Source organism: Rhinolophus sinicus, chromosome X, assembly GCF_036562045.2.
Source record: "Rhinolophus sinicus isolate RSC01 chromosome X, ASM3656204v1, whole genome shotgun sequence".
Lineage (NCBI taxonomy): Eukaryota > Metazoa > Chordata > Mammalia > Chiroptera > Rhinolophidae > Rhinolophus > Rhinolophus sinicus.
Window position 1 is genome coordinate 97,813,964 of NC_133768.1, and position 27,528 is coordinate 97,841,491.

The window sequence follows — 27,528 nt, forward strand, 5'->3', positions numbered from 1 at the left end:
TAGTAGAGAGCAGTGCCCAGCCGAGTCAGGCTGTCTGACGGCGCTCACCCCGGAGGCACGGGCGGCCCTGGCTCTAGAGGCCTGTCTCCACCACCTAGTCGCTGTGTAACCTCGCATGGGGGCTCGCCTTCTCTGAGCCTCGGTGTCTTCATCTGTAACTCGGGCATAATAATAGCACCTGCCTCCCATGGCCGTTGTGGCGATTAAATGAGATACTGTAGACCAAAGCGCCCAGCACAGTGCCTGGCACATAGTAGGCATTCAACAAAATGGTTGTTGAATCTGAATCCGGTGCTACACTCCCTGGTCTAGGCCATCACATCTGGAGGAATCACTTACCAGGATCAGCCCTGGCATGCCGAGTGCTTTGTGTGTGTTACCTGCTCTAAGAAGCTGGCTGGGCAGCGTTTCACCGCTGTGGAGGACCAGTATTACTGCGTGGATTGCTACAAGAACTTTGTGGCCAAGAAGTGTGCTGGATGCAAGAACCCCATCACTGGTAGGCTAAAGAGTCCTTGCTAAGTCGGCCAGGCTAGGTTTTGCGCATGGTAACCATCTCTCATTTTCCTACGTCGTCGGTTTCATCCACAAAGGTCCCCAAAGAATGCCCTCTTCCCTTGCCATTGTGGTCCCGAAGGCCCCCAAATAGTTTGGATTCTTCCCCAGGCCTGGTTAGCCCTTTGCAATACAGAACACTTCCTGACTGCTGCTGACTAACTAATGATGCTGTGCTGAGGAGTTCACGAGCCTGAGACCCACGGCCACGGGCAGGCACTGCGTGTGCGCGGGATTCTGGGGCGGAGGGGTGGGGAAGCGGAGGGGAGAGGAAAGGGGGAGGGGAGCGGAGGCTGGAAAGCCATAGGCTGCCATAACACCCCATAGCGGAAGGCTAGCTCAGAGGTGCCTGTGGGCACCTATATTGCGATCAGAAGCCAAGCTAATCACTTCATTCCTCATCTCGCGGCCGCGATCCACGTGCCCTGGGCCCTTTCCCCACCTCCACTCTTCCCATCTCCCCGGGGAGCCTTGAAATGTACATTTGAGAAGACTTTTGCCATCCTCAGGGAAAAGGACTGTGTCAAGAGTGAGCCACCCAGTCTCTAAAGCTAGGAAGCCCCCAGTGTGCCACGGGAAACGCTTGCCTCTCACCCTGTTTCCCAGCGCCAACCTCCGGGGCAGGCATCCGGGTGGAGAGAGGACTTGTCCCTCATGGGTGGTGGTTCTTTATAGAAAAAATCGAAGCTTAGCAGCTCCTCGAGGCCCGGTAAGTGCACACCCCACCAACAGCCCAAGTTTGCCTCCTGGTGGCCAATTTGATGCCATGGCCCTGACCTAAATGAAAGAAACTGGTTATGCTGGGAGGTCGGTGCGCGTCACAGGGCGATCGCGGTGGCATGTGGGTTCTTTAAATCAGGGAAGCCCTTGGCTGAGCTCTGGCATCTTCTCAGGTCCTTGAGAGCCGTAGCAGGGTCACGGCGGCGTGGCGTGGGGGACAGTGCACGATGGAGAGGGGTGGCCTGGGAGCCGGGCAGATGCTGCCCCTGCGTGCTTGTTGGCTCTTGGAACGGGCAAGGCGCTGGCGTATCTTTCACCTGTATTCACTCAGCTGTCTTTTTTGTTCTCTTTTGTGTTTTCCATAGGGTTTGGTAAAGGCTCCAGTGTGGTGGCCTATGAAGGACAATCCTGGCACGACTACTGCTTCCACTGCAAAAAATGCTCCGTGAACCTGGCCAACAAGCGCTTTGTTTTCCATCAGGAACAAGTGTATTGCCCCGACTGTGCCAAAAAGCTGTAAAGTGACAGGGGCTCCTGTCCTGTAAAATGGAATTGAGTCTTGTTCTTTGTGTCCTCGCCCTCTGCCCTGCAACAACTATAGGGAAAGAGTGGCCTTTCACCTCTTTGAAGTTGCTCCTCTGTCTTTTCTCCCATTTTACAGTACTACTCAAATAAGGGCACACAGTGATCATATTAGGATTTAGCAAAAACCAACTGCGGCAAAATTAATTTCGTAATGGCCACAGTAAAAAAAAACACTTAGATTGACTCTTCTGCATGTTTATCATAGAGCAGAAAAGTGCTAACCATTTAGCTGCTTAGTAATATGAGCAAGAAGCCTAAGAGATAAAGCCCCTACTGACGTGCCCTTCGTGGCTCAGCTGGGACCCATCGTGTCGTCACATGACACACGAGTTGTAGCGGCTGCTCCAACTCACTGCTCACCCTGTTCTGTGAGCTGAAGGAGAACTTACCGAAATGCATGGTTTAACTTTCTCATCAAAACCTTCCTTCTGTTCTTTTTGTGCTTTTGAATGAGTAAAAAGAATTTCCAGAAAAAATAATTTTTGAACTTAGCTGTGATTCTAAACTGACCTTTTCCCTGTACTAATGTTTGAGTTCCCAGTGTGGCATGTTTTCTGAATGTTCCTACTGTCAAGCATGGAACATGCAGGTGATTTGGAAAGTAGGCAGATCTGAGAAAATGAGCCTGTTTCAGAGGAACATCGTCACAGCAAATACTTCTGGAAGCTTAACAAAACTAACTCAGCTGTCCCTTTTTTTTTTTAATTAATAGTTTTGTTTTAATTAATAGCAACATAGTTTATGGGTTTGGAGACTTGCATGAAAACGTTTTAGCCCCCTCAAACGTTCCTGCAGTTTTGAAATCATCCTACAGAAGTAACCATAAAACTCTAGAGGGGTAGCTGAGCAGGCACCAGGACTGTCATTGGCACGGATGTGACATTTCCAAACAGTGACAGGTTGAATTCCTTGTAACATAATAGCTGTCTGCTCTTTGTCCTTGTGTTAAAGAGGCCCACCACGTCCCTTCTCTTGTGATTCTTAGGATCGTTCCTCAAGAGCTTAGCTGGATCTCCGGGGGAGTGGGGAGGCCACCATGCTCACAGGCAGCATCGGATTTCCATGTAGTGTTTAGCTGAGACGCAGGATCACCTACTTACTGTATTCTATCTCCGTTGTTATATTACATAGTAGAATGAGACGATATCAAAAGTGAACATGTAATGACAATACATATTAACATTCTCGTAGCCGTGGTTACAGAAGCTGATGCCTCATTTCTACATTTTGTCATTAGCTATTATCATCTGATGTTTCAGTGTATCCTTACAGAAATAAAGCAGCATATAAATAACTTGCCTCCTGTCTTTTAATTCTGCCCGGTACAATTGCTGTTAAGGCGATAACTACTGATCCAGAAACCTGAATGGTTTTTTTTCCTTCCTTCAGGACATCCTCAGTGAAGTGCAATTGCACAGGACACAGGAATTACAAACAAGACAGACCTGTAACAGCACTTGGATCCAGTTGAAAACAAAAACAAAAACCCATTCTGACCCAAAATAGCATTTCCTAGTTGTTTCCATCCCTTCAAAAGGGCAAATTGCTTGGTTTTGGCCGGGAGGTGGGGTGAAGCTGGGAAGGGAACTAACGCTAAAGTGTGTCGCTGAGAAATCCTCCCAGTCCCCAGTCTGTTGGCTGCCCTTTCCCTGTGCCCTCTGGAGCCGCTGGCCCCAATGAACTGCCGCCCTCCACGGTGGGGCCCTCAGGAGAACCTCCCACCCCCTTGTGGACAGTGCTTATTTGGGAGGCTGCTCGTTTGACTTCAGTGAGGGGTGGCAGGGATGGGGTGGGCAGAGGTTGCAGCTTCTAGATTATCGCCACACACCTGAGATTTGTGCTCTTGAGCCATTCAACCCACCCCCCACCCCCACATGGTTGTTGCAGGATGGCACTGGAGGCCCAGTGAAACAGAAACACTGCCTTCTCCGAAGGAAGGGTCACCAGGCCATAAGGGCACCTAGTGAAACTACAGCTCAAGGCAGAGTCAGGAGAGGTTGGTAGGTAATCTGATGAGCCTCAGGCCCAGGGTATTAAAAGCAAAGGGCAGAACCCCTTGGGTGCTAATGTTTACTGTGTTAGAAGGGAATTGGAACCTGTCAGCAAGAAACCATAAGCATTTTTATGAATGGGGAACATGCCCTGTGTTTCCCTAGAGAAATTAGCAGTTAAAACCCTTAAAACTGAAAAAGAGTATCTGGTCATCTGGGACCCCAAGGAAGCAGGGGCAGGTGGGGAATTAAGATGGAACCCTTCTGCTTCTGAGGCTCTAGCCAGAGATGGAGCCCAGAGGGAACACGCCTGGGATAGAGAGGGAGCACTACCCCCTTCACTCAGGTCTTGGACACCAGCTTACGCTCCTCTCCTTAGGAAGAGACCATGATGCATCTCTATTGCCCTGCACCTCTGCTCGCTCCACTTCAGCAAAGCCTGGACCTTCGCAGCATCCAGACTCACCTGTCCACCTAAGCACACATCCTCCCGCTCCTGGTCCTCCTAGCCTCGCTGAGCTCAATCTTCGCCCTCCAGTCCACCAGCTGCTCCAGTTTCTTCTCTCAGCCCCTTCCTGGCCTTACTTCCCTATCTGCTCTAGATTCTATGCCCTCCCGCATTTCCTCGAAAATAAGACCTAATTGGAAAATAAGCCCCAGCATGATTTTTCAGGATGACATCCCCTGAACATAAGCCCTAATGCATCTTTTGGAGCAAAAAATTAATATAAGACCCAGTCTTATTTTCAGGGAAACACGGTATCACTTCGACCACTCTTATCCCCCACTCAGTACTGTTACCTTTTTGCCTTCCTAGTCCACGTGGCCTGCAAAACCACAGGCCACACCAGGGCCAAGGAACTCTGCTCAGGAAAAGCCACACAATTACCGACTACACCAGCACTGCACGCACTCCTGCCAGGCCCTCAAGCCTGTCTCACCGCTCCAGCGCTTCCTCCACATTCCCAACAGACTTCCTCCACCTTCCTCACCCAGGAAAACAAGCTATTAACACGTGCTGCCTGCTCTTAACACGTGAGCATGGTGAGAAGCACCTTCTATGCACTGGCACTCTCGCCCCATTTTCCAGATGAGAACTGAAGTTCAGAGGTTTGCCTAAGGTCACAGTTAGCAAGCAACAAATCACCATCCCAGGCACACCTCTATCCCATCACTGCATTGCCATGGAAACACACCAAGCCTGGGCGGGGGGGGGGGGGGAAGCACTGAACGTGACACAGGTTAATTGACCCGGTGTGAGTCTGCTTCCAGGCTTGTTTCTTGGCACCACCTCCTGTTTTATACCCGAGTCCTGATCCTCTCTGGCTCCTGCCACAACTTAGTCCTCAGAACTAAAGGGCCCTCACAGATTGTAGTGAAGCCCCCCTTGCCGGATATGAGGACTCAGAGGGGTCATAATGTCCTCAAAGTCACAGCCTCCTCAGCTAGGACTCAGGTCTTCAGATCCCTGTCTAGCATCCCTTGTAGTCTCCCACAGTACACTTTTGTGGTGGTCAGCGATTGGAGCCTTTAAGACCTCATTCCACACAATATCCATGACACAGGTGGAGGAAATGTGCAGTCCTCAGAATCTACTGGTAAGGCCAGGGCCCTGTTCCTCTTGGGAGAGGACACCAAGAGCCTATCCAGGGAGGAAGGGAAACTGGAGGCGACGAGTACCAGTCCAGGGCAGGAGGGTCGGTGCCCATCACTTTGCAGCTATAAACAGGGTGCTTTGACGAGTTTCAGGTGGTGTGCGTGCCAGGGGATGTCCTATTCAATCGCTCCAACTAAAGGACCAACAGAATGGAATACTAAGTGGGGAATGGCTGCCACCTTTCATTCTCGTAAGCACAAGACTCCAAAGACGGGATGAACAGGACCTTGCCTTATCAAAACCAGTAACTGGTGGAGTAGAACACATCTCAAGACTGGAAACTAAACATTTCCAGGGAGATCAGAACACGTGTTCTGCCACGCACAATGAGTGAAGTCATGAAGAGATGTGTCTGTAACGGAGCACAATTACCACCTGAGCACATACTCACACTTTAAAAAGCAAACGTCAGAGGGTAGTAGATTGGGGAAGGGGTTTTTCACTTTGTGAGGGGTGTAAATGTCTATTACATTGTGTTGTACACCTGAAATGAATAAATAGGGGGAGAAAAGCAAATGTGTTTTCCTCATTTATGGCAAGCACCCAATGTGAGGTTTAAAAGGTCTAGGGTTTCTTTGTAGGGTGATGAAAAAGTTCTGAACTAGGTAGAATTGATGGTTCCACAACAGTGAACAATGTACTAAATGCCACTGAATGGTGACTTATGTGAATTATACCACAGTAAAAACAAAGGTACTTTAATCACTGGTGTCAGGTATAAGCCGGAGCCATTACGGGGAAGAATAAAAAGCAGGACGACCAGTTTGAAAATTCACATCTCACTGTCCCACACGTGGAACTGCCAAATCAACTACTAGCTGAAGAGGTGCGTCAGAGTATCTGATTATTACTGGGGGTGCCCAAAAAAAAATATCTACACATTTTAAGAGATGTTAAGTTTGTTCAACGTTGCTCAAGCAGTAGTTCCCCTTAATCAGAAGTGTCTGGGTGCTAATGGTAACCACTATGAACACCTCTTGTAATTGCAGAAGTCACACGTGACTTGTACTCATCTTTTGTTATATTCAGGATTACAATTTTATAGTTTCCCTTTCTTAAAATGTGTATACTTTTTTTTGGCACCCTCTGTATTTCTTGAACTTGCCAGTTGCCTGTGTTCATAGCCTGGTTAACAATTGGTGTCACCTTTATACTACTACCAGTACATTTTGTGTTATTATAATAAAAAGAAAACTTGGCTTTACCTGCAAAGTTTATTTCGTGGAGCACACATTTATATGGAGGTGTAATAGTGTTTCAACATGTGACATTTGTGCAGAAAAATATCAGAAATATCTGTGTTCGGATGATTGTCTCTGCTTTCTACATAAAAGAACTAGTGTATAAAAATAACTTTTAAACCTAAGGCACCAAGCTCTAACCGGTAACAAAGGTACAGTACTCTGAATAGCAAAGAACTAGGGGATCAGAAAGAATAATTACTCCCTTTTACTAACCCAAGAATGGTGATTAGAAAGGAACGTTGGCCTGCTTCAAACTATTTGTGACTCATCAGAAAACTCACTAGCATTAGGACAACTAATCTGCATTCAAGTTTTAGTCCATGGTTTTAAGCAGGATTCAATGCCCTGCCCCAAGCTGGAGTGTATATTGAAGGGCAGGACTGTGAGGGCACAAATAGAAAGATTGTACACAGTAAACATTTAAAGGAATTAAACATACCCCGCCAGACAATGGCCAAATACTGCCTTATGTACACAACAAAAATAATAAGTTTTTGTAGACCAACCCCATTATGTAGTTCAAAAGGAAATACTGACAAGAGCACAAAAGATGCTAACTGTTCCAAGATCATGCTTTCTAGGATCACAGCATTGGGGGTATCAGTACTTGTGCACTCAGCTGGCAGGCTACGGCAGAGGTCAACATACACATATTTACATACATAACGGTAAATGTGCTTTACCATTTTTTGCACCCTTCGGTATTGGTATATTAGGAACCATCCAACAAAGCTCCTGTGAACAATGCTGAGTCCCTTCCATAACCCACTGAGTTTTCTACAAGATCAAATGTGAGTTTTCAATTGCTGTTGATGTAATTATTAAATAAACATTAATATTTCAAATATATACTGAGAGAAAATTATTCTTTCAGTAGAGATTCTTTTAAAAGCTCAAGAGTTACTATTTTATAAAGACACCCTTGATGTACACTCACGCATGTGGCAGGAAAACACAAGAATGAGAGATAATGGAGATTTTTACAGGAAAACGAAACACTTTACTCAGAACCCTTGCTTGTGGGCAAGAGTCAAGATGATACGAGCATCTTCTGAGATCTGTTAAAATGACTTTTTGATATTTCCCCCTTTTTTGATGGTCATTTTCTTTGCCTGGCTCAAGTCAGAGGTGGAGAAATTTGGGGATGGGCCTGGAAGTTGAAACCCAGAGTGGAGGATAAATTCTCTTCCAGGCTGCATGAAGTTTACGTATCTGACCAGAAAGATAAAGAAAAGAAAGATTAGTAGAGAAGATGCTGGTCTCACAGTAACTGGGCCCTGGCCGCCTTTCCTTCAGGGCGGGCCCGGACCCTCGGCAGCCCCCCTGGAGTTGCTGACACACTGGTGCTCAGTATGTCATGTTCCCCACATCCCTAAACCCCCAAATGAGCCCATGCTGCCTCTCAATTTCAAAGAGAGCTTCTCAAGTCAAGAAAAACAAAAGCCTTTTTGTTTTGGAAAGAGGTTGAGAGGCGAATTCCGACTTCACTAACCTTCTGCCCCAAATGATAACTGGCGTGCTGTAAAGCAGCCAGTGGGTCAGCTCAGAGGAATTTGAGGGATCTGAGGTGTGAAAAGAACCTACTTTGTATTATATGGCAGGAAATGCAGGATGTAAAACTTAGAATCAAGTCATTGACTCTCTCAAAACTAACTTGATGGAAGACTCTTTGACACTAACCTAGCTTTTAGACCCACTGTCTTCTCCCTCCCCTCCAAAGTTACATGGTACCAAGATGACCCTGGAACAGCAGGAAGCACAAGAGGGTTCAAGGCCAACTGCCTTTCAAGCAAAGTGAAGATGGGATGAAGCCTTACCCGACTGAGCAGAATCAGATTTGTTTCTCTTCTGGCTATCTAAAGTTGTCTGGGGACTTTGGTGGAATGTCGTGGAACCTTTCAGATGGTGTTTTTGGCTATCAGGAAGGACACTGGACATAAGTGGCTCGCTCTCACTTTCAATATCTAGGATCTTGTCATAGGTCCATCCCTGTACCCTTGAACATACACTCTTGGAAGGTCCCATGGTGTTGCTGGTTTCGATTGTCTCTCTGGTTTTTGCTGCTTGATTGGTCATTCTTTCGGTAGACAGTCTGGAAAGAGATGTTTTGCTTAGAATCCTGATTATCCCAAAACCAAAGCTTTGTCCTGAAAGAAACTTTATACTTTAATTAACTTCTACAAAATACCTTGGAAGTAAATGAACTTTCATAAAATGGGAAAGGGGGAAGGTGCCCTGAACATCACAGAACACACTGGTTTTCAAATTGTGTCCTACAGAGACCTAGGTTCCACTGACATGCTGAGGGGCTAGGAGCAGTGAAGCAGGAAGGCTCCACTGACCCTGTCCCCTACTTCAGGCTGCCCCCGGGACATGGCCAGCAAAACAGAGGACAAACGTGGGTTTTCAAGCTCCAGTGCTCTTTCCACACCATCACTGTGCCTCTCGGTGGAGCGTTTCCATGGACCTTGTAGGTTAATGTCTTTCAGGCAATCGCCCAAAGAGTCTTCCTTTCTAAGGCTTTTCCTACTCTTCTGACCTAATGTGACTCTGTTTCCCCACATGTCAAACGAGGACATTAATACTGAACTCAGAGGTGCAATGAGAACTAAAAGAGGTAACGTAAATGGCCTGGTATTCAGCAGTCAATCAATGACCTGATTTCATGAGACACCATTAACTAGTGTAAACAAAACAGAGTTTGGAGTCAGATGTATCTGGAAGTGAATTTGGGCTCTGCCCTTTAATAGTGGGATGTTAGGCAAATATGGCCCATAGCTTCTCCATGCCTCAGTTTCCTCATCTGTAAAGATGGGGATGCTCATCCTTACCTAGCAAGGCTGTTGTGGGGATTAGTTTGTTTCTGTAAGTCAAGTGCCTGACATAGTGTTTGGTATAAACTAAGAGCTCAATTAATTTCATGTATCACTCTAAAAATGTCAATCATAATGCCACCAAGTTTATTCTGATAAGCTTGCCGAGTGATTCACCTGGTACCCTTGGCCTTAGCCAAAGGGTCTTTCACGTTTTGTCTGAAGCTTTTCATGTCACTTTTTTTAAAAGATGCTTTTGTTTCCTTATGGACTTGGCCAGAACTGGGGTCTAAAAACACCAGCTTGGGGGTGTTCTTCACATTTCTAAAATTTGTCTTGAAGTCTGTAGATGAATCCATGCCATTTACAAAAGCTAGAGGAAAAAAGGAACAAGATTAATTATAACTGGAGTTTCTACAACAAAGAAAAGAAGAGCAGAGTCTGTCATCTTCACAGGCTGTGGGGGAGGGAAACCTGTCTGAAGGCAGGAAGTCACAGGAAGTACTCTGGGGAGGCAGGTCCGGCAGCCCCTAAGCTGCTGTACTTCCCACAGCCATGGCCCAGGCCACAGTCTAGCACACCTGCCTGCCTTCCTGCCCTGCCTGCAAAGCACAAAGGGGCCACCTTTAAGGAACTGGCCCTCACTCCTTTGCCAGGAAAGTATGCCAGGCCGAGCACAGGACTGCACCATGCTTCTTACCCTTCCTTCCAATTACCCACCTAGCCAATTCTGCCTCTTATTTCAGTCTCGTTTCCAATGCTACCTTCGACCTTAACCTTTCCAGTGCCCTGAGGCAGACCCTACACCTACCCTGCTCCTACTGCTATGTTCTCATTGCATCTTGGCCAAACTTCTTTTAATGCAACCAGCTTGTGGCAATATCACTGCTTACTCATATGTCTACCTCCCCACTGGCTATGGTTCCTCAAGGCTGAGGGCCCCGTCTCTTCATCTCTGTATCCCAGTACCTAATAGAGCACGTGACTTGTGGGACAAAGGGTGGACAAATAGTGTTTTCTCAGATGCCAATTACTGCTGCCATAAAGTGGTCCCTACTCATAAGGGAATCAACAGTGTATTTTAGAGGACACTCATAATCATCATTTTAATTTTTCTCAATGCGGTGGAAAGTGGCATTCCATCTGTGGTCAATCATGGATGCCATAGGAGGCCCTGAACTATGAAATGCTAGTAAGCCTCACCTTCAGCTGAGAAAGAGCTGCCATCTGCAGTCTTTCAACACAACCTATAAAATAACAGCTGCACTAGCAGCTAATATTTACTGCAAGTTTACTATGTGTCAGGCACTGTTCTCTTAGCATTACACAGATTGTCTCATTGAAATCTCTTGCCCACCTTAGGAGGACACAACAACTTCCCCCTTTTCAGACAGGAAAACTGAGCATACAGAGAGGTTAAGTAACTTGCCAAAAGCCACACAGCTCAGAAGGGGAGGAGCCCCTGGATGAACCTAGGAAGTCTAGCTCTTAAATAGTGACTAACAAAATGCAAATGACAAGAAAACCTGATGGATGTAAGCCATCGAAGGAATCCTCGTCGTCACTTTCTGACTCGTCCTCATCATCTGCCTCGTCCTCCTCATATATGTCCTTGGTGGATGTTTCCACAGCCTATGATGAAAAAAGAAAATCATGGTTCCATCTAAATATTCAATCATCCCGACTTAGTTATTCCAAAGACAGATTTCACGGATTGATGGCTAACTTTCAATTAAAATAAAAAAATCTAACCTCTTTGGCGCCAAGAATTTACAGGGGACAAGTCCTAGTGGTGTCTGTCACCTAGGGAAAGGCACTCAAGAATGAAAGACTTCCCTGATTGGGAGCCAGGGGACAAGAATTTTGGGTTGGCACCACACGGTATATGCCCACTCGGAGTCCTAACTAAGTGAAGGTGGGGCCAATTGGTGAATAGCTAAAAAACTTCTTGGCTGCTACTTGAAGTAAAACTTCATAGGCCAATGAGCTATATGATCTTTGAGATGGTGACTCCCAAAACTTTTCAGAATTGACATTTCTATTCTAAATTTTCATAATCATATGAATGACCACAACTGGGCAATTGTAAACCGGCAAAATATCAGTTTTGTAGCACAGAGGGTAAAGAACACAGAATCTGGAGAAAGAGTGTCCTGAAAAGACAGGACACTGAGGTAAGCAAATACTTATGAGACAGACCCCCAAAGCAGTAGCCATAGGGGAAAAAATGACTAAATTTGAGTTCATTCAAATGAACTTGTCCATCACATTATGAGAGTGTGAGACAAACTGCAGTCTGGGGGCTGATACCTGCAATGCAATCCAAAGGGCTCATAACCAAAGAAAGGCAGGCGACTCAATAGAAACACAGGCAAAGGATCTAAAAAGGCACTTCCCCAACCCAAATCTCCCAATGGCCAAAAAGCATATGAAAACACACCCAAATCCATCAGTCATTAAAAAATACTGATAAATTCAACAATGTGAAAATATCCAGCAGAAGATAGCTTTCAGAACAAACAAAGCCATGAGATGGGAGAAGCTATCTGCAACACACGTAACCAAGAAAGAAGCAGTATCTAGAACCTTTAAAGAACTATAAATTAGTAAGAAAAAGACAAATCAGCCTCAAAGTTCTGGACAAAAGACCTACACAAGCAAAAATAATAAAGCTAACTAAAGATATGAAAACATGCTCAACCTTTTTAATAATCAGGGAAATGCAATGTAATACTTTATTTCATTACCACCATATTGGCAAAACTTAGAAAGTCGGCAAGAATGTGAAGCAACAGGAATTCTTATGCACTGTTGGTAGGAGCACGGAGACTACCTTTGAGGCATTCGAATCTGTCTTTCTCGTCCGCTTCATAATTTCCTCAATTCTCTATTTAAAAGAAAACAAAATATCAAACATGAAAACAAATAAAAAACAAAACAGTGGTCCTGAAGAAGTTGACTATTTCCATTTTCCAGAAGGGAACAATATCAGCGACTGCTCCAAAGCCACAGACTTAACCGACACAAGACCTTAGGTGGCAGCTGGGCTCCTTCTTCCAGTCCCGGTCTTACAGTTATCTAGAAAATGCCTTGAGTGGTGACAGTTGTACCTGTTATTGTACTTGTTATCCAAACGATTTCTCGCTCTTAATTTTGCAGACTTCGAAATTCATTACGTAGATTAAGCACATATTATTGCAAACCAGTTAGAATTTATTCACATAATTTTAGTCTGAGTACACCATGATTGAAGTCAATATTAATGAAAAGAATGTACCCCAATGTTGCAACAGTGTCAGAGGTTTTGTTACTAGAAAGAACACGCACATAGGAGGGATAAAAATTCCTTTCCCGGTATACACTTCTTTCCCTGAAAGTGTGGAGAGCTGTAGCTCTCTGGCCTCCTCGGGTGACTGATCTGACAGAGGCCTTGCAGCACCTCAGCCAGGACTGGGGCCCTTCCTTAATCCCAGACAAGCCACATGTGTTACACAAAGTGAGGTCCTACCTTACTAACAGCCTGCACCTTTCAGAGAGAACTGCACTTTCTGCTCCCTCCCACTCAGTGGCTGCAATTTCTAGCCCGGTTTACAAGAAACTTCCACCAATCCCTACCCTGCCCTGAGTAATTATGTTCAAGGGAGCTTTGTTCCCAGAGCTTTGCTATATTGAGGCAACACTGTAATGGCCACCAGTGGTCCATGACGGAAAGGTATGGTCAATAAAAGAGACCCTTCTAGGTAGGAGAGGGCAGATCTCTGGCTAAGTAAGAGGAGGGTAGAGTGGGAAAACAACCTGGGGCTAGCATATCATTTATTTGTGATTTTCAAAACCATGTTTTGATATCATGTGGCTAACATTATTGTAAACAAAGACCCAAACCCCCAAAACAGAGAGAGAAATGTACCTTTTTTCTTTCTAACCTCTCTTGTAAATTCTGTAACATAATTCTTTCCCGCTCCTTCTTGCGTTTCTCGGCCTCTTCCTGAGCTTTCATTTTGGCATCCCCTTTCTAGGAAATTTGTACAAAATTGGTTCATTTCAATATATCTGAATGACATCAGACAACACTTTAAAAAGTTAAACAGTAAAACGTTATCCAACATAAAGAATGTAATATTTTGATTGTGAGTACCTATATATAAAACATATAAGGATTATCGGTTTTCAAAGTATTAGCTAAAATGTACAAAACCAAGCTAACGATTATCTTGAGGATTTAGAAATCATGTTAGTCCCCTCCAGGACCTCAGGGTTATCATTAATAGTGGTTCTCAGACCACTACAGTTTCAAAGTATATAAGTGATTGTGTAGCTATCCATTAACATAGCAACAAGAGCCAAAAGTCTTACAACTCTCAAAAGCACCGAGAGGATTCTTAAAGGTACCTTCTCCAGGAATGCAAATGCATACAATTATTTATGTAACATATAACTGATTTTGATGAATGATACACTAAAACTGGAATATCAATTAGGCTATTTAAACTGAGTATAGTCAGTCTGAGCTCAGTTTGGGGATTTATTTACCTGGTGATTTGAATTTACGTGGGTGAGACATTCTTACTGGTGCGTTTGATGACTTTAAAGTTTTAGAGGTATTCATAATTTTTATCTCATCTGTTGGGACATGTGTGGGGTGCAGCTGTGTCACCATAGAATGCGGGATTGGGAAAATTCACACAGGATGTTTAATCTGTGTGAGCGGTTTGGATTTCCTGAAACCAAGCTGCAATGTTGTTTATGTAGGCAAACTAAAGGACTGCTAATCTAAAATTTGCTGTTTTCTGCTTTTGTTTCAGTTGGAAAACATTGTAGGATTTGCCAAGAGTGGCCGAGCATGACTTGCAGAGGTGTGGGGTATTAGCTAGACTGTGATGTAAAAATGCACCCAGGGAGGACAGGGCAGCATCTGTTCATCTTCTTTATTGGAGAAACAGATTTTTGCTTTGGGTTTCAACTGAATATTGTAACCTGGTCCTCATCCCATGATAAAGAGCGAGCAAACCTGTTGTAACATTTTCTGGTCTTCTTGATCCTGACATTCTGTCTTCTTTTCCATTTCCTTTAGTTGTTGCCTATCGTCAAATTTTGAAAACTCTTCTTCTTGGTCGTCAGCTGCTTTCTTTGCCATGTCTTTCTCTTTCCTAATGACACAGAATATTTAAATAACTCTTAGTATTTGTCTTGGTCGCTACCATATATATATATATATATATATGTAGCTTGCAATAAGCACAATTTATATTTACAGCAGATTCACTACATTTTCTGTGTTATTAATATACAAGATTTGCACATTTTCACCCTTTTTATATGGGGGAAACTAGCACTTGGGAGTAGAAAAAGATTTCTATCGTGTGGTGGGCTACTGTACATTTTAAAACATGAGAGAGAGACAGAGACAGAGACAGAAAGAGAGAAAGAGAGAGAGAGAGAGAGAGAGAGAGAGAGAGAGAGAGAGAGAGAATGAATCACTTCTTTTTAACCATTTTAGACATGTGGGACTCTCCAAAAAGCCTTACTTACACATGCTCACACCCCATCTCACACGGGAGTGTGATACGGATAATTTAGAGGAGGGTCTGGTAGTACCCAGAGGAGAAAGCCCAGTCCACAATGACCTTTTAAATTCAGGGCTTTTAATTCAGGGCTTTTAAAATGCTAAATAAGTTCTGTTTACATGAAGCAAAGAATCATATTCTTCAAATTATAGTTTTTTGCTATTCACAATATCCCCTTCTCCTCCTTTCTCCCAAACTTGATCCAAAGGTTTCATATAAAGTATATGAAAAACATGTGACTGTATTTCAAAAAACACTTAATAGTTAAATCAAAGTGAAGACTACAGTTATTGTTTGCAGGCAGTGGACAGAGGTTTACATGATAGGGCCCCGACTCAAATTGGCCTTACGATGGAGAATCAAGAGATAACCCACAGCAGCCATTGAGGAGCAGCAGCCATGGCTCTGCACTACCCCATGGCCATGGGCCTCAACAAGGGCCACGAGATGACCAGGCACGTGAGCAAGCCAAGACATAGCCGCCGCCACGGGCGCCTCACCAAGCATACCAAGTTCATGCAGGACATGATCCGAGAGGTGTGTGTGTGTGGCTTTGCCCCTCTGAGTGGCATGCCATGGGGCTGCTCAAGGTGTCTAAGGACAAGTGGCCCTGAAGTTCATTAAGAAAAGGGCGGAGACACACATCCATGCCAAGAGGAAGAGAGAGGAGCTGAGCAATGTCCTTGCAGCCATGAGGAAGGCAGCAGTCAAGGAGGACCAAGCCCTATCACCTCTGTGTGTAATAAAACCTTTTCAGAAAAAAGAAAAAGATGGAGGATCAAGAAACCTTTGGATCAAGTTAGAATGCATACAACTGTACATGAGATTTGCTGCCCACAGGAAACCCTTCCAGCAACAACTGAAGAGATTCAGGTATCCCAAAGGTCACTGGAAAGCACCCTTAGTAAAACATGAGGAAGTATACTTTTTACTTCTACAAATTCTAAAGTTACAAAAGACCTTTGGAATAAAGATAGGGGCTGACACCAGGGAATGCCAACAGCAAAGGGCTTGTGTGATCACGGAGGTGCTACCGCTGAGCCAGGAACCTGACAGGAGTTAGGGTCTCTTTATGCATCTTGATAGCATACCTTCAGGGCACATAACACATGAACACGAAAGGGACCTATACCCATCTACATACCAGTGTCTTTTCTGTTTGACATGCTTCCCAGATTTGTTTAGAAGGCACTGAGTGACTCATTTCTGAAGAAAGTCAACTACTCTTTGAGAATTTATAACAAATTTAATTTGAGGATAAGTTCTGACTTTCAAACTTTGGGCCCCGATCAAGATTCTCAGTATAGAAAGGATGATTTAGTGCCAACCTTTGCTCCATTTCTTTTTGTAGTCTTTCTTCCTTCTCTCTTTGTTCACGAGCAAGGCGTCGTTTTTCTGCCAAAATTTTTGTTGCCTCCTTGGCATTCATAGTCCCTTGTGTACTTTTATTACCAGACTCTAGGTTAAATTAACATGTGAAACAGTTAGTTTAGGCAACTTAGTGCCTCTCAGTTCAACAAAGAGGTGTAAGACAACCAACAACATAAAAAACAAACAATATGTACATGGTCTAAAATGTATAAAAAGCAATCTATAAATGATTATATATAACAGATTTTGTTTAAAACCACAATGTCCCCCCCTCAACAACAGAAGTAGTTTGTTTCTTTTTAACAACTACTTTTTCCAAAATGAAATAATGTACTCCTCCCTCCTACTTTGGTTTAGTGGTTTTGAGATGCCTGACTAAACTGATCTTATGGGGAAAAAGATTAAGTTATACTGAAATAGAGGAAAACAAGCTTATATGTGGTACAAAGGAAGTGCACAAATCTTAAATACTCGACTAAACAAAAATATATCCAGCATACAGTTTAAATTTTGTGCAGCATTTTTAGTAAATAATTTTTGTTTAGCTAACCATTGATAAGTGTATTACAATATTTGGTTGATCATAAAATGGCTAACTGTAGATAACCAAAGAAACCAAGACTATCAGCAAAATAAGATGATCACATGAAGGCATATTATAATATTTTAGTCCATGTGACTAATTTCTTTATTTTAAATAAACCACATATGAAAATGAGGATTTTAAGCCATCAGGAATGAATAATTTAAAATATTGTTCCTGTTACAAAGAATTCATTGTGGAATTCTTTCAAAAGCAAAATTCCCCAGAGTATTTAAAATTATATAATGTCCATGGATATTACTAAGAACACATATGACAGACAAAATACCAATATGGTACTTTCAGGTACCCACATACTGCCACACGTTATGGCCTATGTACGGCATCTGACCTACATATAGCTCCTGATGGAAGCCCACTCAGCCACAAATGGCCACATGTGCTCTCTCCAAGGATGAAAAATAGCTTAGGGCCATTCATAGAACCATCCACTATCATTGCTGGAAGGGCCCGTAGGGATCCCCTAAACCGATATACCATTCAACTGGTACTTTTAACATCAGTTCCAAAAATGAATTTTTCAAAACAAGGGAGTGGGGGTAAAAAGCTCTGATGATGACAAGTAAACACTATGCCAGTGTTTAAATTCTCTTTACCTAAAAGAGAGTTCGTTCCCTAAAGTCTCTGAATTACGGAATAAAGAGAAGTTGACCATTCCCATACCTTAACATTTTCTGTGTTGCCAAAATATTAACGTCTCAGTGAAGAAACTTACCATCATAGGTCATATGCTTTCGGGTCACAGCCTCAGAGCTTTTAGTGGTTTTAGAAACAGCCTCTTTTTTCTTTCCAATAATACCTAATGCACTTTGTGTAAACTCAGTACCCTGATCAGGAATTATTTTACTTGAAAGAGAACATTGTGTTGATTGTTTTGACATGACCGGTGAAAGCGATGGGGACCGATTCTTTTGGATTTGCCTGCTGAGAAGAAGTAATAGTTAATGGGGGAAGTCTGATATGGTTTTGTAATAAATATGTGCCAATTAATTTTTAGTGCACTATTTCATAAAATATGAGACCATAATATTTTATAATAGACAAAGGTAAGTCCTTTGTCTATTAAAGGTTTTTTCTTTACATTTACATTACCATGCATACTGCATTATTTCAATTATGAAACACTGATGTAAAATTTATCCTGGTAAAACACATATCAGGAACAGCTGCAAATAAGCTACTTACTTAGCACTGACAGGAGAGGGTGGACGCCATCCACTTGCAGAAGATGGCCATTTATAACACGGTAAGTGTGATGACGGTTGCGTCTCAGTAACACGGTTTGAGGCCTGTATGTCCATTTGTGATCTCTGAACAGAGCAATACAATCAGATAAGAAATTACTAGCATTTACCTTACTGAAGCTGGCTTTTCTTTTTAAGAGAAAACGTTCTGAATAATACACAATTATAGCTCCTTCAACTCCCAATTTTCCTTTCATGCATGAAATTCAGGTACAAAAAATACGTTCTTCCAGGCTAACAATTCATAATACACAATTTAAGCAGGTCAAAGAAATAATTAATTTGAAAGAAATATTTTACTTCAAAATCTAATTCTATTTCTAAATCCTAATGAAGGGTTTGCAATATTTCTCAATAAAATTCTCTTCAGAGTTTAGAAGCGTAGTTCATATAAACTGCTACATTTTCTCCCTTCTACTAAAAATTAATAACTCAGCTTTGGAGAAAATTCTGGTACAATGAGTATCAGATAATTTTAAATCATTAAAATGACTTAGCCTATTTTATTTTTATTGCAGAATGCTATGAATAAGTTGTTTGTATTGGAAATGGGACCTACCACACAAGCTATACAAAATTAAATATACAGATTTTAATAGAAGGTTGGTCAATAAAAGGCATTTGACAAACCTGTGGAATGTTTCTCACTTTCACCTCAGAAGATGTTTCCACGCTCACATCGGGGGATGACTTGGGAGATGACTCAGGGGACGCTTCCACACTCTCCTTAGGGGAAACTTCTGTGCTCTCCTCAGGGATTGTTTCCATGCTCGCCTCATAAAACGCTTCCATGCTAGGCTCATGGAACCCGTCCACATTTGCCTCAGATGATGACACTTCCATGCCCACCTCGGCAGATGAGTCCGTGCTCACCTCAGGGGATGGGTCCACGCTTGAGTCGAGAGATGAGTCCGTGCTCACCTCGGGGGATGGATCCACACTCACGAGGGATACATCATCGCTCCCCTCAGGTGATGTTTCCACACTCTCAGGGAGCGTTTCCTCGCTCAGCCCAGGGGCTTCTTCCACGTTTACCTTGGGGGGCGCTTCCACGCTCACCTCAAGGGCTGCTTCCATGCTCGGCCCAGGGAGCCCTTCCACACTTGGCCCGGGGGGCTCTTCCACGCTCGGCCCGGGGGTGCCTTCCACGCTCGGCCTGGGGGGCCCTTCCACACTTGGCCCGGGGGACCCTTCCACGCTTGGCCCAGGGGATGCTTCTAGGCTCACCTTGAGGGGTGTTTCTACTTTCTCCTGGGGAGGCACTGCTACTGTTGACTTGCGAGGCACTGGGGTATTCTTCAATTCATCACCATTACGGCTAAGCAAGGGCATGTTTATATACCGTATTATAGGGTTGTGGATGCCTGTGGGTGAATGAGAGAGAATGAAATTCCATAGTTAGAAATCTGACAAGACAGAAATGCACAATGAAACAGCATAAAAACAGAGAGAGAGAGGAGAGAGAGACTGTGTTTATTAGGACACGACAGGGATTACATACAACACAGATGTGTTTAGTGCCATGAATCAGACACAGAACAGAAGCACAGCGAAATTGGTATTTCAGAAACACCACCACCAATAGAGACATTGGGAAAGCAATAATCCACTGCAGATGATCCTTAAGATGTTTCTCCAAATTTGATGTTCGCAATAAGCCATTTCTATTTTAATCACACTATATATAGTTAAGAATGATTTTCACAGAAAATTACAAGATCTTCAACACTTTTTAAAAGTAATCTAAACAACTTCACCAAGGCCAGAGAACTTACCATTACTGGTGATAATGTAAGATACTCTGTACATGATTGTTTAAGAATATAATGTAAAACAGAGCATTTTCTCTCCCATACTAAAAATTATACATTTGCGGAAACATGGATGGATCTGGAGAATACCATGCTATGCGGAATAGTCAAACAGAAAAGGTCAAGGACCATATTATTTCACTCATATGTGGGATATAAAAGAGAAAGTAACAAAGAAACAAAAAAACTCACTGACACAGGCAACAGTATGGTGGTTACCAAAGGGTAACGGAGGAGAGGGGTATAAAAGGGTAAATAAAGGGGGCCAAGTATATGGTAAAAGAAAGAGACTAAACTTTGGGTGATGAGAATACAATGCAATATACAGATGATGTATTATAGAAATGTACACTTGAAATAATCTTATTAACCAATGTCACCCCAATAAACTTAATTTAAAAAACTGTAATAAGACATTAATCACAATGGGCTGGATCTCCGCAATCTCCTCAAAAGCTTTAACAATCTAAATGTTTTTTGCCTAATACATGGAAAAAAAATGATAATACTTAGTACCAGTGTTGGGAACCAGGCAACTTTATAAACTGCTGGTGGGAGTGTGGATTTGCATATGCTCCTCCTCGGAGGGCATTTTGGCAATAATGTTATCAAAAGCCATTTTAAAAAGTACATATTCTTTGTTGCAGCAATTTAACTTTCAGATTTATCCTTAGCAAAAAAAATCGGATAAATAAATGAAAATGTGCCAAGTTACTTATTATAGCATTGTTTATAATACTGGAACAATTGAAAATATAATCCAAGTATTTAACAGAAAATATGGACTACACTAAGGCAGTCATTAAGGGTAATAATATGCAACTTATGTACAAAAAAATATTATATATTAAGTTTAAAGAAAAGCAGGACATGATCCCATTTCATGAAAAAAAAATATGAACACAAAAGAAAAATATTCATTTATCAGTGGTCAGTGGGTATTGTAATAATAGGAAATTATATTTAAAATTTTCTACACTAAATATTTATTGCTTATATAATAAAGAAAATAAACATTTTAAAAAGGGTATTTGGTGCTGGCTTCTTAAGATTTGGTAAACTTGTCATATTATCTTTAAATATGGGTGGCACATTTTTAGACGATCTCATCAAATAATAAAAAAGAACAAATTACCAAAGACTGACTACTTAAGAATTTAAAAATTTGACTAAATTGTTATTTTTTAGTCCCTCACCTTTGGTGGAGAAAGCATTTTATTCACATATCTGTATGTGCCTAAATATTTACATTATTTAACACTGACAGCTTGTGCTACAGAAAATATAGTAAGTATAATAACTAGATTTCTTTTAACTATAGAAATTTAAGACAAAATATTAAGTATTTTGATGGGAGTAATACATTAAACTAAAATGTCAAACATATGGTGATGGAAAGAGAACTGACTCTGGGTGGTGAACACACAATGTGATTTATAGGTGATGTAATACAGAATTGTACACCTGAAATCTATGTAACTTTACTAACAATTGTCACCCCAATAAACTTGAATTAAAAAAACTAAAATGAAAGTAATTATAAATATCTTACAATAGATTACAGGGAGACTGGCAGAAAATAGTCTGACATACATATAACTGGGCATAAACAAAGTCAGGGATTCAAACCGACAGAAGTAAAACTGCACTACCAGAAAGCCTACGAGAGCATTTTGATTTATTTTACTAATCATATGAATATTGACAGAAAAAAATCCAAAGGAGTGAGATATATTCTGGAAAGGAAAAAGTGGAGAGAAAAAAAGGGAAAACAAATGATGGTAAGAGTGCATTAGAGCTCTCCATTACTGAGGACTTCTAAGTACCTACAGGCATGTCTAACACTATATGTAAACTATAAATGAGAAAATCCACAAAACCCTGAAGATTTGTTTTATTTTACTAACAATATGTTCTTAATTAAAAGCTAAAGAACAGCTCAATATTATTCTTCCATATTTTAGGGAAAAAAGGAAGGTGGAGTAGGAAACTTTCTCCTTTGATATTAAGTTTTTCTATACTTTTAAAATCCAGTACTTTTTACAGTACTGTGACACATTTAAGTACAGGTCAAGAAACTCATAGAGCTTAAAAATTTAACCACCAAAATTGCCTATCTCATCCTGTATATCACCTATGATATTACCTAGATAACTGCTCTACCATGCTAGAAGTCATAAAATAAATATGCAACATAAAATGTTGGGTAAAATCACTCATTTGGAAAACTATTGATTCAAATTATATTCATGCATTACTGCAATGAATTAAGTGATACAACCTACTCTTTAAGTGCAAAAACTAACACTTTCCAGCTTTCTACCATGCCTGTTACCTGCAGGAGATACTTTTCCAGGGACTGACAATGAAGCAGCACTTTTGCTCCTGGCTATTGATGCTTTTGTTGGGGCGATCAGGCGCATGATTAAATCATTCTCCCAAACATCGGTGTACAGGTGCTGAACTAAATGATGAGAACAGACAAAAAGGATTCAATTTGAGGCCTCAAAAATATTGGAAATAAAGATCAATGTGAGCTGCTGCAAATAACTTTCTCAGCCAATAAACAGAGGCAATGAGAATAACACATACATAACTAGTGAATGCTGCCACCTGACCAGACTGTATTGTTAGGGAAGAGAATACCTGGATAAAGGTGGAAAGGCCCCAACAAACCACAATAACCCCAATGAAGGAATCTAGGTAATATATTTAACAGACCATATGCAATGGATGGAGTCTCTATGGAGGAACCCACATATAGAAAAAGAAGTTGTACATGACATAACAACTTTGACATGGATTCCTACAGATATGTGCCACCGATGGTCATACTGGTCAAGTCCATTGCCAAAAGCTCTAAGGGACTGACATAATTCTTTTGCTAAAAGTGAAATCTTGTTGTAAATATTTAGCTCCAATAAGTTTTTATGGTCATAAAGATCCCTGTGACAATGACATTTGTTGTAATAGGATGTGACCCAAATCAATGAAGTGGAGAGTCTTCTGTAAGTGAATGGTTCAAAGCAACAATCATGTCTGACAGGGAAAAGTTAGTGGGAAAAGTGTCAGAAAGAAATTACCTTAAGTGAAGTACTTCAGTAAAAACTGCAAAATTCTGTGTGCAATCATCAGCAAGGAAAACATGAACAAAGGACAGATGTGGGGTGATGCTATGAAGCAACAGAGCAAAGCTTTGAAGTTCCAAATGTGGCCAGTAATTTAGAACTTCGAAATACAAATCGATGAAATGACTGAAGCGAATCAAGTCCTCTGTTACAAATCTATCTCTTCCAACACCTGTCATCTAGTTTGTCAGCTTCATTAAAGACCACTTGCTCAGATGATGGCAGAATTATTTCATTTAAAGAGACTCTTCTGGCTTCACCCAAATAAGCATGGCACCAAAGCACTTTTAGTTAAATAAGGGATATTTTGGCTTTCAATTTTAGGAATGACTTTTCAAGCAACTGAATGTTGACATATATATCTCTTTTAAACCACTAGTTAAGATTGGTACTTAGAAATAACTAACCACCTGATTCTCTTTCCACTGGTTCTGTTTCCGTAGGTGAATGCTGTTTGCTATTTCTTCTATTCAAAGGTGAGTTTATCCTCTTTTCTGTTTTTTCTGGAGATCAAGGGCAAAGGAATATTATTTTTTACAAACTGTTTAAATATATTATTTCAGAAGCGAGCCACTCCTTTTTTCAAACATTCTCCATCTTCTCTGCACTTACTTGTAAAAATGTCTTTAAATTCCAAATATTATGTAGAGATTCTACATCCCCAAACTTAAAACTAGTTTTCTCTTTTAAGTTATCTGAAAATTATTTAGAAAAATGGTAAAAATTAAGAGGGAAAATGTCTGTTACTACCTGACAACATCAAAGTTCCCAAATTAGACGTATACAACCTTTTATTTTAGACACAATCAATGACATCTATTATTAAAGTAACTTACACTTTAGTTGTAACTAGTATTTTTTTAAACAAAGATGATCATTAACATATGGTATAGATGTACAGTGTTAGCAACCCAAACCATTAATAGGGGAAATAATCTGTTTTGTGTAGATACATCTCCATTTCACTTGAAATATTCTGGTTCAAAATATTAAACAATGTCTTTTTAAAGAATAACTTCTTTTTTGGGGACCTGCAAATTAAAGTGCATATTGACAATCTATCGTCATTTGAAAATTCTTGAATTGATAATATAATCCAGCATCATGAACTACAGAGGTGTAATTGATTTAATCAGGTGATTAAATCACACATCCTTTATGATCATACTACAAGAAATGACAAAATGGTACAAACAGTTATTATGAGTCAGTAATGAGAAGAAAAATAGACTATTTGAATCAGCTAAGACTTAAAATAGGGTTATTTAAAAATATTACAGGTTAAATTATGAACTTCATTTGGGTCTGAAATGCTCATCTCTCCAGGTTGAACAGGTTTCATTTCAATTTGAAGGGATTTTACAAAGGCAAGCCACTGCCAATATTAATTTTACTTTTCCTGAAATCATTAATTACAACATTTATCATGTCTGGGTGTGCAAGATACGGTACCTTTAAGCAAATTATTTCACAAAGTATCTTTGACACATACCTTCTTGTATTAAAAACTAGTAAAGAAATCATTTAAAGAGTTACTTGGAATTGCTCCTTTAGTGCAACAACCAATCATTACCTTGAAAGTCATCACCTGTCCGGTCTCTTTACAAGTATCATTAATATGGCGAGTAGACATTAATGCAATCATACTAGTGTTTGCTCATTATATTAAAAAATGTATTGTCCCTCTGGAAAAATCTTTGCTAATTCCTCAAAGCAATTAGATAGTAAAACATAGTCAAGACTTGTGAAAATATTAAGATATATTAAAATGAAAGTATATAAACATGTCATTGCAACAAATATTATCTAATTTTTCTAAAGGACTGAGTTGGTGGAAAAAAATTAATTTTATTATACGATAAAAGCAAGGTGCTAGAGAAAATCTTCCTATATTAATCTATGAATGGACCTGGGCTATACATAAAAGTGCTTTGGGAAATCATATTGAGGACAACAATGGTAAGTGGATCAACTTTTATGAGACCATTACAAGAGAAAATGTGATGCACCCAGACTGACAAAAGACCTTGCAAGCTCATCATTGGAAATTGTATGAGTCCTAAAAGCACAAATAACATAATGCAGTATGAGCAAAACAAAAATAATTTCAACATATTGAAACTATAATATTTAGAAAAAAATGGAAATCTTTCCCACTAAGTTAACCACTGCTACAATTAATTATAATTTAAATGAGATCCAGAATCTTTTGCTCTACTGGAATTTTATAGCAATCAGCATTGCTCCAAAAAAATGTCAAGGCACCTAATACTAAAAAAAAAATAATAAAAAAAAATACACTTTTTAAATTCAAACTATAATTATTCCTTTTTTCTCAGTCCATAAAGCACAAAAATTGTATTTCTTCTTTTTAATAGCTAAGTTTGAGGGAATGCTGTGGAATGTTGGCCATGTCTTTTTCCTGCCAAGATCAGTTCTATTTTCATCTCCAGAAAGAAAAAGGATTTTTTTTGATTGATGGGTATGGTTACCTAATCCATTTCAATTATCAGTGAGAGAAGCACCATGTGTTACAAGCCAGAAATGGTTACTGACACACATTGAGTTAACAATTTTTTTAAATAAGGAACACTAATTAAAAGGGCAAACACCAAGAGCAAAAGGTATTTGAAGTATCCATAGTAGGTAACTTCATTGGGATCTTAACTACAAAACCAGAAAGGTAATTATACTTGCCTGTCAATTTTGCAAGGTTGTGAATAACAAATATGTGAAGCAGATCAATATGTCCACTGTTACATATATGCTATTATTTTCCTTAAATGAGGTAATATTCAAGAAACTTAATGAAAATTGAACAACTAGTTTAACTAGTCCCTAGAAAAAACTATTTCATTCATAGGTTAGAAAGAATATGAATTAATTTTAAAATAAATTATTGTGCCATTTAATGGCAATATCTTTTGGTCAAAATATGTTTTGGTTTGGGCTACCTGAGCCCAACAAACCCATGTGATATGATTAATACACAAACCACAAAATGAGGATTTATATTGATACTTATATATTGATTTTATATACAGTGGTACCTCGGTTTTCTAACGTAATGCATGAGTTCTGAAACGTTGGAAAACAGCCGACAGTTAGGCCTCAGGATCTTGCACTCAGCGGAAGCCATGTGACATGTTCGACTTCTGAGTCATGTTCGAAAACCGAAGCATTTACTTCCGGGTTTACAGTGTTCATAAACCAAAATGTTCGTCAACGGAGACATTCAAAAACCAAGGTACCACTGTATATACATATATTGACATTTATATTGGTATATTGAAAATACGAAATGTTAATGACCACTCCACCCACTGTAAAACAATGTGGTGCTCTTCTGAAAGAAATCTAAATGTTCCACAATCTAAAATAATAAGTGATACTATAAAAATACATATAAAGAACTAATTTCATTGATTTGAAATTCAGCGGAATACGTGATATAACTACTCACTTTTGGCAACAGAATTCTGAAGACCTGCAGATGACACAGTTGTTTGTTTGTGTAAACCAGAAGTCTCCTGTTCGAGTTTTTCAGTAGATACAGATCGTTTCTTAACTGAGAAAAGATAACATTTACTGTACTCATATTTTAAGAAAGCATCATTAGCTGAAACAACATGAGTTCATGATGTAGTTCCATGGAGCATAAACATGCATTAATTAGGTACACAATGTTCACTGTCAGTCATTCCTTAAAAAGCTATATATATATTTAACTTATGTTTTATGAAATTGTATAGAAATATATCCATATACAGGAAAATTTACAGCACATCAATTGTAAATAAGGCAGATTTAATTTATTTTTAAAATATGCATTTATAAAGCTTATTATTAATCATTTTTATACTGATTATAAGTTTAAATGGTAAGATTTCGGATATACTGGATAAAATAAAATTTTAAAATTTTCACCTGTTTCTTTTGCAATCTCATAACACGGGTGAAAAACTGTACCTACCAAAGAATACATGGCAGGACTTTCATTTAAGATGCAAAACTCAAAACGTTGTTGTAAAAACAACCTCATATTAATAACCAGCATTTAAATACGAGCATGAATGAACTTTAATAGCTATATTAATTACCAGTTTTACTTTCGGAGGTCACTGTCATCGAGCCTTCCCAAGACCATCTTTTTTGGCGTTGATCAACAGTGTTACTCCGCTCCAAAGTACGACAGAGAACAGCTTTGAATCTTTCCTATTTAAAATATATTCCCAACAATT

General features: G+C 40.5%; 2 protein-coding genes across 22 annotated transcripts in view; one reads left to right on the top strand and one right to left on the bottom strand.

Moving 5' to 3' along the window:
* FHL1 (four and a half LIM domains 1) overlaps positions 1 to 3,154 on the top strand; it is a 59,532-nt gene extending 56,378 nt beyond the window's left edge. For 5 of the 14 annotated variants that reach the window (XM_019714673.2, XM_074324125.1, XM_074324127.1 and 2 more), the window contains 3 exons: positions 313 to 499; positions 1,065 to 1,264; positions 1,641 to 3,154. In XM_019714673.2, coding sequence (XP_019570232.1) covers positions 313 to 499; positions 1,065 to 1,264; positions 1,641 to 1,724 — 471 coding nt within the window. In that variant the 3' untranslated portion in view covers positions 1,725 to 3,154. The remainder of the gene's footprint in view (positions 1 to 312; positions 500 to 1,064; positions 1,265 to 1,640) is intronic. The other 9 variants (XM_019714676.2, XM_074324128.1, XM_019714675.2 and 6 more) reach the window with 2 other exon arrangements.
* Positions 3,155 to 7,729: 4,575 nt separating this feature from the next.
* Positions 7,730 to 27,528, bottom strand: part of MAP7D3 (MAP7 domain containing 3) — a 30,391-nt gene continuing 10,592 nt past the window's right edge. Inside the window, exons 5-19 of one of the 8 annotated variants that reach the window (XM_019714696.2) lie at positions 27,388 to 27,502; positions 26,751 to 26,855; positions 23,698 to 23,790; positions 22,495 to 22,623; positions 18,979 to 19,712; positions 18,290 to 18,414; positions 17,820 to 18,028; positions 16,458 to 16,587; positions 14,574 to 14,712; positions 13,473 to 13,577; positions 12,399 to 12,452; positions 11,092 to 11,197; positions 9,743 to 9,938; positions 8,570 to 8,844; positions 7,730 to 7,964 (exon numbers count right to left, since the gene is read on the bottom strand). In XM_019714696.2, coding sequence (XP_019570255.2) covers positions 7,957 to 7,964; positions 8,570 to 8,844; positions 9,743 to 9,938; positions 11,092 to 11,197; positions 12,399 to 12,452; positions 13,473 to 13,577; positions 14,574 to 14,712; positions 16,458 to 16,587; positions 17,820 to 18,028; positions 18,290 to 18,414; positions 18,979 to 19,712; positions 22,495 to 22,623; positions 23,698 to 23,790; positions 26,751 to 26,855; positions 27,388 to 27,502 — 2,523 coding nt within the window. In that variant the 3' untranslated portion in view covers positions 7,730 to 7,956. Of the gene's footprint in view, positions 7,965 to 8,569; positions 8,845 to 9,742; positions 9,939 to 11,091; positions 11,198 to 12,398; positions 12,453 to 13,472; positions 13,578 to 14,573; positions 14,713 to 16,457; positions 16,588 to 17,819; positions 18,029 to 18,289; positions 18,415 to 18,978; positions 19,713 to 22,494; positions 22,624 to 23,694; positions 23,791 to 26,750; positions 26,856 to 27,387; positions 27,503 to 27,528 lie in introns of all 8 variants that reach the window. The other 7 variants (XM_019714697.2, XM_019714694.2, XM_019714698.2 and 4 more) reach the window with 7 other exon arrangements.